At 44.7% G+C, this 14118-nt stretch overlaps 1 protein-coding gene across 1 annotated transcript; it reads left to right on the forward strand.

Moving 5' to 3' along the window:
* Positions 1-185: 185 nt before the first annotated feature.
* LOC139640046 (activin receptor type-2A-like) lies at positions 186-9240 on the forward strand (the record flags this gene model as incomplete). Its single annotated transcript, XM_071514203.1, is given in 7 exon segments — positions 186-329; positions 1648-1793; positions 2820-2934; positions 5574-5712; positions 6611-6741; positions 8575-8626; positions 8629-9240. Coding segments are annotated over 7 exon segments (867 nt in total), but the record flags the coding sequence as incomplete, so codon positions are not given.
* Positions 9241-14118: the final 4878 nt, after the last annotated feature.

Here is a 14118-nt window from a genome sequence, read left to right on the forward strand (position 1 = left end):
CCTCTCTCTCTCTCCCCCTCTCCCCCCCTCTCTCTCTCCCTCCTCCTCTCTCTCTCCCTCTCTCTCTCTCTCTCTCTCTCTCTCTCTCTCTCTCTCTCTCTCTCTCTCTCTCTCTCTCCCCCCCCCCTCTCTCTCTCCCTCCCTCCCACTCTCTCTCCCTCCCTCCCCCCCTCTCCCGTCACCAGGACAAGCTGTCCTGGCAGAACGAGTATGAGATCTACAGCGTGAGCGGCATGAAGCACGAGAACATCCTGCACTTCATCGGCGTGGAGAAGAGGAACAACAACCTGGACATGGAGCTGTGGCTCATCACCGCCTACCATGACAAGGTGCAGTCCCTGCCCCCGCCTGGGGGGGGGGGGGGGGGGTCACACCAGGCTCCGCCCCAAACCATGACGGGGGTTTTAAACTTACTTAACACTTTTTTGCTGGTTTGCGTTCTTGAACACAGTGGCTGCACACTGAAACGAAAACTGAAATCAATATCACGATAATCATAAGGATTTTTCTCGATGTCTATATATATATATGACCATATGGCTCAGGTATGCAAAATGATCAATAAATCAAATTATTGTTTATCTTATTGAATCGAGTGAGTAAAGTTAGGTGTGATGTCCAACAAAACTGAGGACAGCTGAACTTCTGTAGCTGCTGCCTGCCATCTAGTGGTCTTACACTAAAACTACAAGTACAAGTTGAGCATTTAACATGGATACACACATGGACACACCACATTTTTTTTTCATTTTTACTATTTCCCACATTTTATAATAACAGTAAAAACATCAAAACTGTAAAATAACACAAACTGAATTATGCAGCGACCAAAAAAAGTGTTAAACAAATCAAAACTGTCTTATATTTTAGATTCTTTGCCTTGATGGAAAGGCAAAGGCTTTGGAAAGAAATTCATACATAGGATCAACTTCACTAATTATATTTGTCTAAGAAACTCATTTCAAGCATTTAAGCAGAAGCCTTTAGATCAAAATGGCTTTAAGAGAATTAAAGACACAGAACATTCAGTCAGGTGGGTCCAGACTGTTGACTGGTGGTTGACTGGTATGTGTGGTTTAACCCCTTGAACTCTGACTTTCCCCCTTAAATTTCCCCTTCAAGTCCCCGTGAAATGAACTTCCATTACCTTTACTTCCTGGAAAACAGAGTATCTTTAATGGTGACCTAAATTCCAACCAATAAAATCATCACAAATTTTTGAACTGTCCCGCTCCTCCACTCCCCTCCCATCAAGCCAAACTGCCTTTCTCTCCCTAACCGATCTCCCATTGGTTTAGACTTTTTGAATGATCCCGCCCTGCCTTAAGCCCCGCCCCCAACATCAAGGAAGTAAAGACGTAACGTTTCATGAGGTCGTTTTTCTCCAGGAGAATGTAACTTGTTTCAGGACATTTTCTTGGTAAAAGTGAAATTTGTCTTGGAGAAAGTTTCTTGTTTCCACATTTTCTTCATTGTTTTATGATGATTTCTTGAAAGAAGAAGTCATATTGGCATGAATCAAGAGAAATTTACTGAAACCAGCAGATTATCTGCCAGTGCAGTGAGAGAATTTGACTGAAAATATCATGAAATAAGCTGATAGGTCTTTCCAGACTGCTGACTGGTCTCTGTCTCTGGTCCCTGCAGGGCTCGCTGACGGACTACCTGAAGGCCAACGTGGTGTCGTGGAACGAGCTCTGCCTCATCGCCCAGACGATGGCCCGCGGCCTGGCCTACCTCCACGAGGACGTCCCGGGACACAAGGACGGGCACAAGCCCTCCATCGCTCACAGGTACAGGGGCGAGGCGTCAGAGATGTCAGGATCAATAATATTCTAGTTTCAATGGGAGAGCTCCACTTTTCTGATTGTCTTCAGAGAACTACTTTAGATCAAAACCTTACCTGTTATTTCTAAGTTTTTACTTTAATAGTATATATATTGTTTATTTTTATTTTGAATTTTAATGTTCCCTTTTTAATCTACTCTTATATACATTGTCCATTTTTATTTTTTTATTGTTTTATGACCTGGTCCTCTCTTTATTAGTTGTTTTATTCCTTTGCATTTTTTATCTGTTGTGAAGCACTTTGAGCCGCATTTGCCTGCATGAAATGTGCTGTACAGATAACGATTGATTGATTGATTGATTGATTGATTGCTGAGTAGGAGTAGATGTTTTGAAATACATGCTTTGTGGCAAGGGGATTTGTCATGTTGAAGATATTTTCCTTGTTTAAACTTAAAGGAACGATCAATAATTTGTCATATTGAAGATATTTTCCTTGTTTAAACTTAAAGGAACGATCAATAATTTGTCATATTGAAGATATTTTCCTTGTTTAAACTTAAAGGAACGATCAATAATTTGTCATGTTGAAGATATTTTCCTTGTTTAAACTTAAAGGAACGATGAGTAATTTGTTATATTGAAGATATTTTCCTTGTTTAAACTTAAAGGAACGATCAATAATTTGTCATATTGAAGATATTTTCCTTGTTTAAAACTTAAAGGAACGATGAGTAATTTGTCATATTGAAGATATTTTCCTTGTTTAAACTTAAAGGAACGATCAATAATTTGTCATGTTGAAGATATTTTCCTTGTTTAAACTTAAAGGAACGATGAGTAATTTGTTATATTGAAGACATTTTCCTTGCAGCTGGCATTGATCAACAACACTTGCAATCTCCCGCTTATATTATGGTTATTTATGGTTATTTTATGGTTATTTTATGGTTATTTATGGTTATTTTGTGCAAGGAGGCAGTAAAATATCACTGACTGTTCCTCTAACTTGTCCCCTTTCCGTCTCCCAGGGACATCAAGAGCAAGAACGTCCTGCTGAAGAGCAACCTGACCGCCTGTGTCGCCGATTTCGGCCTCGCACTGAAGTTTGAGGCCGGAAAATCAGCCGGAGACACACATGGACAGGTACACCCACTGTCCACACACCTGTCAGAGACACACACACACACGGACAGGTACACCCACTGTCCACACACCTGTCAGAGACACACACACACACATGGACAGGTACACCCACTGTCCACACACCTGTCAGAGACACACACACACACACACATGGACAGGTACACCCACTGTCCACACACCTGTCAGAGACACACACACACACACACATGGACAGGTACACCCACTGTCCACACACCTGTCAGAGACACACACACACACACACACACATGGACAGGTACGACCACTGTCCACACACCTGTCAGAGACACACACACACACACATGGACAGGTACACCCACTGTCCACACACCTGTCAGAGACACACACACACACACATGGACAGGTACACCCACTGTCCACACACCTGTCAGAGACACACACACACACACATGGACAGGTACGCCCACTGTCCACACACCTGTCAGAGACACACACACACACATGGACAGGTACGCTTACTGTCCACACACCTGTCAGAGACACACACACACACACATGGACAGGTACACCCACTGTCCACACACCTGTCAGATACACACACACACACACATGGACTGGTACGCCCACTGTCCACACACCTGTCAGAGACACACACACACACACATGGACAGGTACACCCACTGTCCACACACCTGTCAGAGACACACACACACACACATGGACAGGTACGCCCACTGTCCACACACCTGTCAGAGACACACACACACACATGGACAGGTACGCCCACTGTCCACACACCTGTCAGAGACACACACACACACACATGGACAGGTACGCCCACTGTCCACACACCTGTCAGAGACACACACACACACACATGGACAGGTACACCCACTGTCCACACACCTGTCAGAGACACACACACACACATGGACAGGTACACCCACTGTCCACACACCTGTCAGAGACACACACACACACACATGGACAGGTACGCCCACTGTCCACACATCTGTCAGACACACACACACACACATGGACAGGTACACCCACTGTCCACACACCTGTCAGAGACACACACACACACGGACAGGTACGCCCACTGTCCACACACCTGTCAGAGACACACACACACATGGACAGGTACGCCCACTGTCCACACACCTGTCAGAGACACACACACACACACATGGACAGGTACGACCACTGTCCACACACCTGTCAGAGACACACACACACACACATGGACAGGTACGACCACTGTCCACACACCTGTCAGAGACACACACACACACACATGGACAGGTACGACCACTGTCCACACACACCTGTCAGAGACACACACACATGGACAGGTACGCCCACTGTCCACACACCTGTCAGAGACACTGTCCCTGGAGACTCTGTTCTGTTCTGTCTTGAGTTTATTCCGATCACTGTGGATATATTTTTTTGGATTAGAGCCACTAATTGATTTTATATGATGATGTGTCAGTGGGATTTAGACGTGTCTGTGGTTTTAGCTGAACTGTTCCCACAAGAGTCCAGTCTGCTACAGGTGATGTCACCAAGTCACCATCAACAATACTGAGCTGTGACAATACTTCACAAACGCCTCTAGGTGGCAGTGTGGTGCCAAAGAAGTCTGGAAAAAGTCGAATAAAAGCAAAGAAATAAGCAATATTGGCCCGCCTGGCGCCCAGTCACCTGACCTGTTAACAGATCCACAGGTGGAGGTGGCACCAAATTTGTCCTCTATATTCTTCATCTCACTTCTAGTTTTGTTTTGGTTCACCTTCATTTTTGACTCATAAAGAGGTAAAGTTTCACTACAATTTTGTTTTCATTTTAATCTGAATTTTACTCTTTCTACAGCAGTGATTCTCAACTTTTTTCATAGCAAGGATCCCTACTTTAGTCCACATTAGAGCCACATTAGAACCCCCATTTCATGAGATTTTGTCTCTCGGACCCAAATCTGAGAATATTTTTATTGTCAGATATGATTTTGTCCAGAATCCCATGACTGTCTGTATTGTAGGTAGAGAGATAACAGAGAAACTATGATCAGAACAGTCATTCTTCTACATTCTCTAATTGTGTTAACTTCTTGTAAATGAAATAACGCTTAAGTTCAACAATTCATCAGTTTTGCTGGGGGACCTCCAGGAACCCCCTCAAGGACCCCTGGTGGTCCCCGGACTCCACGTTGAGAACCACCGCTCTACAGTACTGTGCAAAAGTCTTAGGCACCCTAGATTTTTTTGTATAAATTTTGTCTTAAATGTTTATTTGTTTTCTGCATTAGTGTGTCATGGGACTGCTTTTTATAGTATTTTTTTTGGTATTTAGAAACTTTATGGATTTTTCGCTTTATGGATTTTTCTTATATGTGCCTAAGACTTTTGCACAGTACTGTATAATGGTAAAAAAAAATACCCACCATCCCCCCCCTGCGCTGAGATGATGTCATTTGAACTGATTTGCTGTTTTGCCAACGAAGCAACAACATCCACCGCTGACGAGCATCGCTTTTCACCGTGTCAGCCCGTCCATGAGCTTTTCCTCCTGCCTGCTTTCCTTTGTGCTCCCGCTCATGTCCTTGTCCCGATGCTGACCTCTGACCTCTGACCTGTGACCTCTGACCCCGCCGGTTGCAGGTGGGCACGCGGCGCTACATGGCCCCGGAGGTCCTGGAGGGCGCCATCAACTTCCAGCGCGACTCCTTCCTGCGCATCGACATGTACGCCATCGGCCTCGTCCTCTGGGAGCTCGCCTCCAGGTGCACCGCCGCAGACGGTGAGACACACTGAGAGAGAGACTGAGAGAGAGACAGAGAGAGAGAGAGAGAGAGAGAGACAGAGAGAGAGACTGAGAGAGAGAGAGAGAGAGACTGACAGAGAGAGAGAGAGACTGACAGAGAGAGAGAGAGAGAGAGAGACAGAGAGAGAGAGAGACTGAGAGAGAGAGACAGAGAGAGAGAGAGAGAGAGAGAGAGAGACTGACAGAGAGAGAGAGACTGAGAGAGAGAGAGAGAGAGAGAGAGAGACTGAGAGAGAGACAGAGAGACTGACAGAGAGAGAGAGAGACTGAGAGAGAGAGAGAGAGAGAGAGAGACTGAGAGAGAGACTGACAGAGAGAGACTGACAGAGAGAGAGAGAGAGAGACTGACAGAGAGACTGAGAGAGAGAGAGACTGAGAGGGAGAGAGACTGACAGAGAGAGAGAGAGAGAGACAGACAGACAGAGAGAGAGAGAGACTGACAGAGAGAGAGAGAGAGACAGACTGAGAGACTGACTGAGAGAGACAGACAGAGAGAGAGACAGACAGAGAGAGAGAGAGAGACACTGAGAGAGACTGACAGAGAGAGAGAGAGAGAGACTGACAGAGAGAGACAGAGAGACTGACAGAGAGACAGACAGAGAGAGACAGAGACAGATAGAGAGAGAGAGACAGAGACAAGAGAGACAGACAGAGAGAGAGAGACTGACAGATGGAGAGACAGAGAGAGAGATATAGAGACATTTTTTGGGACAAATACAAACATTGAAACATTGACGTTCAGCTGCAGCTTGCACGGTATTAACAATGGCTAATTTGACTGTGTGTATGTGTGTGTGTGTGTGTGTGTGTGTGTGTGTGTGTGTGTGTGTGTGTGTGTGTCTGTGTGTGTGTGCGTGTGTGTGTGTCCCACCAGGCCCGGTGGATGAGTACATGCTGCCGTTCGAGGAGGAGGTGGGTCAGCACCCGTCTCTGGAGGACATGCAGGAGGTCGTCGTCCACAAGAAGCTGCGGCCCTGCCTGCGGGACTGCTGGCAGAAACACACGGTGAGCCGCGAGCCGACCGTTTCACCACATCGGACAGAGAGACCGTCCCGTAACCGGACGGTCACGGGTTTGACTCCCATGGTCCTCGAACAAGACATCAGGACATGTCTTTAAAAAGTCTTAAAAGGTCCCATATGGTGTAAAGCAGGACTCCCCTCTCCTCTGTGATGATAAAGGAGTTGGATGGTCTATCTAAACATGGTGAAAGTATCAAAACTAAATCCACACAATCCATATTAGAAAAGCGAGGCACTTCTGTAACTTTGTGGCGTCACAAAGGTTCGCTCATTATCATATCTGTAAGAAATAATAGACTAACAAAGTGTTTTTTTCAAAGTGGTTGAGCGGTTGTCAGTAGCTGCGTTTACAGCCTTTTAATCAGAACAGCAGCCCAATCAGAATAAAAAAAGCCTCATATAAACGCCTCAGTCAGAATAAACTATCCGATCCGAATGAAATTTCATTCCATTTGAAAAGGGGGGGGGTATAACCCTTTCATAATCCGGTCGATGGATAAAATTTCGTCATGTAAACACTCATTCAGATCACTTTCTTTATCTCGCCTCTTTCTGCACACGCTCGCACATTTAACGTAAATAACGTCAATTACGTTTCCCTTTTTTCCCGGGAGGATTTGAATGGATGTGCTTGTTATGAACCCCGGGGCGCTCAGGCTTGATGTGGGTGGTGCAGCCAGTTTTTATATTACAAACTTTATTGTTATATTTTTTTTTAATATTTAAATGACAAATGGACCCAATCATTGCGGGGGCAAAACAAAACAAACAAAACAAAACGTTGTATGTTTTGATAAAACTGTTGCTTCATCAGAAAGAACAGCATTAAAGAAATCCATCTTTTAAAAACGTAAACCCGTGTTAGAGTGCAGGATTATTCTGATTCCATACTGTGGAGCATGTAAACTTAATGTTAATGTGATCGTTATATTTAGCGCTCATGTGAACACTTGCGTGGCAACCTTCCTTCAGAATGATTTCCTTCAGAATGAAAAAAAAAATGTCTCATGTAACCACAGCCAGTGTTTATTACCGGAGAGTTTTCCCTACCTGTAGCCGCCGGGCCGCAGCGTCTCATGTTTCACTCTCGAAGCAGTCAGCCAATCGGAACAGAGGGGTCGTTAATATTAATGAGCCTTAAAGACACGGCGACAGAAACAGCCTGTTCTTGGTAAGGCTCAGAGAGATGCTGGAAAATGAACGTGGAGAAATGGATTGAGAGTGTTTTTGGTTCATGACACCACACACACAGCTTTGAATGGACAGAAAGACACAAAATAAAACTCTGGAGAGTGGAGGAGATGGGACCTTTAAAAAGTCTTAAAGTTTCCACATTTAAGGTCTTAAAGTGTATTCAAATAGTTATTAGATTGATAACAGTGATCCTTCAATGTTTTCTCATTGTCTAGTGAGTGAAATAAAAGTTAAATTAAACAAGCAAATAGTAAACATGTTGTCCCCCACCAGTGATGTAGTTCCACCCTTGGGTCAGTCAGTGATTGCTGAGTGAACTTGAAATATGAGTGAAATTGTATGAGCATTTTGGTATGGGACAATGAAAGGACAGATTGACCATATATTTCTGTTGCCTACTCTCCTCAGAATTAGGCTCACAACACAAGTTATATCTTGAAATGTAGTAACTGTAATTGTCCTGTTTTTACTCAACTGTTTATATTAATATGTTTGTTAAGGAGTCCGCCACTCCGATAAAAGAATTGCAGCCTCTTGATGTTTGGAAAACGAAGCGGTTCATGTTGCGCTCTAACAGGCAGTGTGTGTGTGTGTGGTGTGTGTGTCTCTCGGCGTCCCTCAGGGTCTGGCCATGCTGTGCGAGACCATCGAGGACTGCTGGGACCACGAAGCCGAGCCCGCCTGTCCGCCGGCTGCGTGGAGGAGCGCATCGGCCAGATGCAGCGCCTCGCCCCCGCCGTCGGCCCCGAGGAGATCGTCACCGTCGTCACCATGGTGACCAACGTGGACCTGCCGCCCAAGGAGTCCAGCCTATGATCCGATTCTCTCGCCGAGCCGCGTCGGATCGACGCGCGGGGACGAACGGCCGACCCTGGTTGGTTGGCGTAGTGTTGTTGTTTTTTTGTTTTTCTTTGTTTTGGTCTTGTTTTGTTTTTTTTTAGTGCGGGCCGCTACTCTCGTTCAGGAAACACCCTGCGCCCGCCTCACCGCATTAGTTGATGCCCACCTCATTTTGATATGCGTGCCTGAGGATTTTAACATTACGGTTGCAACTCTCTCATCGAGGAAAACAATTCAGGATATTTTACGACAACCAACGCGTCGCCGAGCAACGGGACGACGACGCTCAACAGAAACACTCAATAAACAAAACATTTTTACCATGTATTGTTTTTATATGCATACACACACACACACACACACACACACACACACACACACACATATAGGAGGGCGACCTCTTCTGCTCGGTTTTCTACGAAGAGAGAGAGAAGACCTTGCAGAGAAATTTCACACGACTCTCAGTGCATTTCAGTGTAAAAAAAAAAAAAAAAAAAGAAAAGAAAAAAGTAAAAGACAAGGAGCGGCCGGCTCTCGATACATTTGCTGTTTTCTCGTGTGCGTTTTTTTGAAGAAACGACTGACTATCGTTCTGCCAATAAGCAACGGCTTCTGAATGTTTATAGTGTAATGCTGCTGTACATAGTGTATTATGGACCCACACTTGGTAATCAAGCTTATTTTAAAGGGGGTGAGGGGGAAGGGGAGGGGGGGGAGGGGGTCCATTTTCAAGCATTACGATGATAAAAACCATAAACCTCCTTCAACCAGGTATACCTCAGTTCAGATGGACGCAGTTTAAATCAGTCGCTCTCCCTGTCCACACTTCTAGCTCACAGTTTCCATTGTGAATCTACAACCTCGGCTCTCCGTGACATCCGAGCGCTCCGCCGTCAGCCGCGGCGCTCATGGGTAATGTAGTCAACTCAGCCTCGATAACACGTGGCCATAAAACACAGTCAACTCCGGTGTTTCTGCCTTTGTCCTCCCAGTTCTTAATCTCACTGTTAGTACTGTTGTTTAGCTCCACCTTGATTGTTTTTTTGTTTTTTTTGACTGAAAAAGAAATTTACTTTTAGTACTGTTTTGTTTTAACTTGATTTTAAGTTTTATGTTTTGGAGATTTACTATTTGATAATGGAAAAAAAAACAGCATACCCCTATGATGAATTTCTGTCATTTAAAGTGATTTTCTGTTTTGGTTTGCCGTGTCAACTGTCAACAAAGTAATAATGTCTATTGATGACGAGCATAACTTTTGGCCATGAGATCTGGATATACAGTATATGTATTTATATCCTCCTGGTTTAGCGCTGGGCACCAACAGATACCTTTTTGCTACCGCTGTTTTATATCAGCATTGATTTTTGGTGTCAGTATTGATCGCAAGGCATCAAAAGGTATTGAAACGCTTCAAGATTCATGTCAGTATCCCAGTTAGCTTTAGAAGTGGGATCAGATCTGAAGCGTCAGAACTGGAATCGTTAACTGACAACATCTCCGACGGCTCCCAGCCCTAATCTAGATGTTTATTTCGCTGAGCCAGCTTGGTTTTGATTTGGTTGCGCACATCTTTTTGGATTACTATCAAGAGTTTCAGCTCTCTCTTCTGATACGCCTCAGGAAACTTTGCCACCCGCCACCTCCTCACAGCCTCCTCCTCCTCCTGCTCCTCGTCCTCATCCCCCTCTCCGACTCGAGTACCTCTTCTCTTGCTGATTCTTACTCCTCCTCCTCTCTCTCTCTTTCTTGCCTCGTCTCCACTGGTCGGGGTTTAGCAGTGCTCCGGCCTGTCATGCTCAAAGCCAGCGTCTCCACTGTTTAGAGAACCAGGCCAAACCCCGTGTGACCTGACCCTAACTCCACCGTTAGAACCAGGCCAGACCTGGTCCAACAGTAACCTCAGACAACCAGCGTGTCACTGTCCACTGTCTTTAGGACCAGATCAAACCTGATCTAACTCTAACCCTTCACAACTAGTTAGTTGGTCAATGTATCCACCGTCTCTAGAACCAAGCCAAACCCCACCTTGACCTGAACCTTGGTCAAAAAGTTACCCAGTGTCTCCACTGTCTTTAGAACCTGTTCTGACCTGGTCTAGCCCTAATCCTGGACAACTAGTTTGTTAGTCAGCATCTCCACCGTCTCTAGAACTTGGACACTTCACCCGGTGCTAACCATGGAAGACTAGTTTGTTAGTCAACGTCTCCACTGTCTTTAGAACCAGGCCAAACATGGTCTAACCCTGGTCAACTAGTTAGCCAGTGGATCAGCTGTCCTGGTCTAGCCCTAGACAGCTAGATAGTTAGTCAACATCCCCACTGCCTCTACAACTTTGCAGACTTCACCCAATTCTTACGCTGGACAACTATTTAGTTACCCGGCACCTCCACTGTCTTCTGAACCAGGCTAAACCCTGTCTAACCCTAACCCTGGACAACCAGCTAGTGAGATATCCAGCATCTCCACCGTTGTTAGAACCAGGCCAGACCTGGTCCAACAGTAACCTCAGACAACCAGCGTGTCCACTGTCTTTAGGACCAGATCAAACCTGATCTAACTCTAACCCTTCACAACTAGTTAGTTGGTCAATGTATCCACCGTCTCTAGAACCAAGCCAAACCCCAGCTTGACCTGAACCTTGGTCAATTAGTTACCCAGTGTCTCCACTGTCTTTAGAACCTGTTCTGACCTGGTCTAACCCTAATCCTGGACAACTAGTTTGTTAGTCAGCTGAACTTGGACACTTCACCCCGTGCTAACCATGGAAGACTAGTTTGTTAGCCAACGTCTCCACTGTCTTTAGAACCAGGCCAAACATGGTCTAACCCTGGTCAACTAGTTAGCCAGTGGATCAGCTGTCCTGGTCTAGCCCTAGACAGCTAGATAGGGTTAGGGTCAACCTCCCCACTGCCTCTACAACTTTGCAGATTTCGCCCAATTCTTACACCGGACAACTATTTAGTTAGCCAGGGCCTCCACTGTCTTCTGAACCAGGCCAAACTTGACATACATCTGACACTTAAGTTGTCTGTGGTGCGTGAGTCGCCTTTGTAATTTTGAAGTCCTGCTGGCTAGTCCTGCTAGCTGGCTAATCAGTGGAGACACAAACCAAACCATGACACGGCTAACCGCAGGTAGGCAAGTGGAGACAAGGCATCTCTCTCTCTCTCTCTCTCTCTCTCTCTCTTTCATCCTGGTGCCATTTCTATGCGTCCATAATGGTTACTCTTGTAGATGTCAGGCAAAACGGATGTATTTGTCATTGTTGTGAACGCAATGATGACATTTTGAGTCTTTATTTCCTCTGAGGGACATTAAACACTGGTGCCGGCAGACCTGCAGTCTCTCCTCAAGCTTTGGGACGGTTTCACAGGACACAGTTTAAAATCAGGTGTTAAAAACCCATTGGAGATTAATATCAACTACACTACTGTTGAGCTCAGCGGTGAGGTTGGAAATAATGAGGTTATTAGCTGGGTAGGAGGCTAATATCCATACTAACTGGATTGTGTCATGTAGCATGCACTATTTGAAAATTTCAACATTCAAATCTTACTGAATCCCAAAGTTTTCATCACCATTTGGCAATTTTACAATACATATTTTCTTTATAGTATAATATGATGACAAAGAAAATGTTGTCTACTAAACCATTTCACATGAAAAGACTCAATGAAAACACTCAACTCAGCTCAATGAAATAAGGAGAAAACAGAAAGTTCATGTTTGCTGTGATGGATTCTCTCACTCTGTGGAAGTTGTTTTTCATACCGGACAAGAATGAACGGCAGAAAATGGCTTCTTCTGAGGGGAGAAAACAAACTTTAAAAACACCAGTATTATCCTTTGACTATTTTTTTTGTGCAAAGGCCATAGTGGCTGGTAAATCACAGAATTCACTCGCCAGAGCCTCCAGATGACGGTTGGTCACCTGCCAAAGTGGCTGGTGGAGTAGACAAACCTGTCAGCCACAGAAGAAGATGTGCCAGTGTTCGGTCGGTGGTAGTTTCCCACCAGACTGACAGCGGAACGCATTCAGTGTTAAGCTCGGGTTTAAACTGTGCCTGGGAAACCGACCCAAATCACAAATACCATTCAGGGATTCAGTACTATGCTTTTCTAAGTTCTAGCGAGTTATATGCAACCAGTGCCGCAAACTACCCTACACCTCTGTAGGACCAACTGCAGGAGTGACTTTCAATACACATACACAAATAACTTGTAGCATTTTATTTTTATTTTTTTATTTTTTTTTTTTTTACCGTGACCTTGCATATTGATAATATTGTATTTATTTTTTAATTTACAGGCCTGAGGTTATGGGGATCAGAGGTCAGGTGCCAACTCAGAATAAAGTTGGAAGAGTCAGTTGGTGTTTGGGAGGGACGGGGGGGGAGGGGTATTCAGTTTAAATTCAGGAAATACTTTCATTGATTCAAAAGAAAAAAACAACCTGTAACGTGCTTCTTTCTATTCAGTCTATGGACAAATGACCGAGAATGAATGTTCTTCAAACTCCTGGAATCCAGTATTGTGTGTACTTTGATGACTTGAGCCCGGCCCTGTGTAACTTCTAGAGGGCTTTGCGTTTGGCTGGTTTCGTGTGATTGTGCCCTGTCGCTGTAGAGAAGAGTAAAACTGATATGCTCGGACCTCCATTCATACACCTCTTATCTGTTAGACTTCCATCTAGGGCTGTATCATCATATATTGCAATTTTAATATCCACAGTTTGGGCGGCAGGATGGTTATACCATTACCTGACGAAGTATCCTTGAGCAAAGTACTGAACTAATACCAGAATACCATGATGGTTGGCTGACCGTACGCTCCAACCAGAGGGCAAAAAGAGAATTTCTCCCTCAAGAAATGAATGAAAAATATCACATATTTTCACCTTTATTTGATAGTCAATGAACGTCCCAGGCCGGATTTGAACCCAGGAAGTTGCTGTTGCATGGCACGCACCTTCGCCAACTGAGCCGTTATTTTGAAACATTTCATGCGACTAAGAGCTTCTGCGCTTGAAAATACTTTTGATGTTGATGTAAGATGCCAAAAGTGAAAAAGTGAAATCGCTCAAATCCTCAAATCATGCAGACAAATTGCGATCACAGTGTTTAGCAGAATAATCAAGATCATTGTAGCCATAATCGTAGGCTGACTTGGGTTATTTTGACCTGACTGTAATCTAAATGTTGAATCAAAACATTGTGAATTAAAGGCGTATGAATGGGTTTCTTAGTGTGCAGGCTTTACACTTTTCTGCCGTGGCGTCCCCAGCCCAGCACCTCACATTGCTGTGCATATAACTACCAGTGAA

This window comes from Centroberyx affinis, unplaced genomic scaffold, assembly GCF_046629955.1.
Source record: "Centroberyx affinis isolate AG114_WGS23_722 - 3 ecotype Tasmania unplaced genomic scaffold, CSIRO-AGI_Caff_v1 ptg008241l_1, whole genome shotgun sequence".
In the NCBI taxonomy this organism is placed as follows: domain Eukaryota; kingdom Metazoa; phylum Chordata; class Actinopteri; order Beryciformes; family Berycidae; genus Centroberyx; species Centroberyx affinis.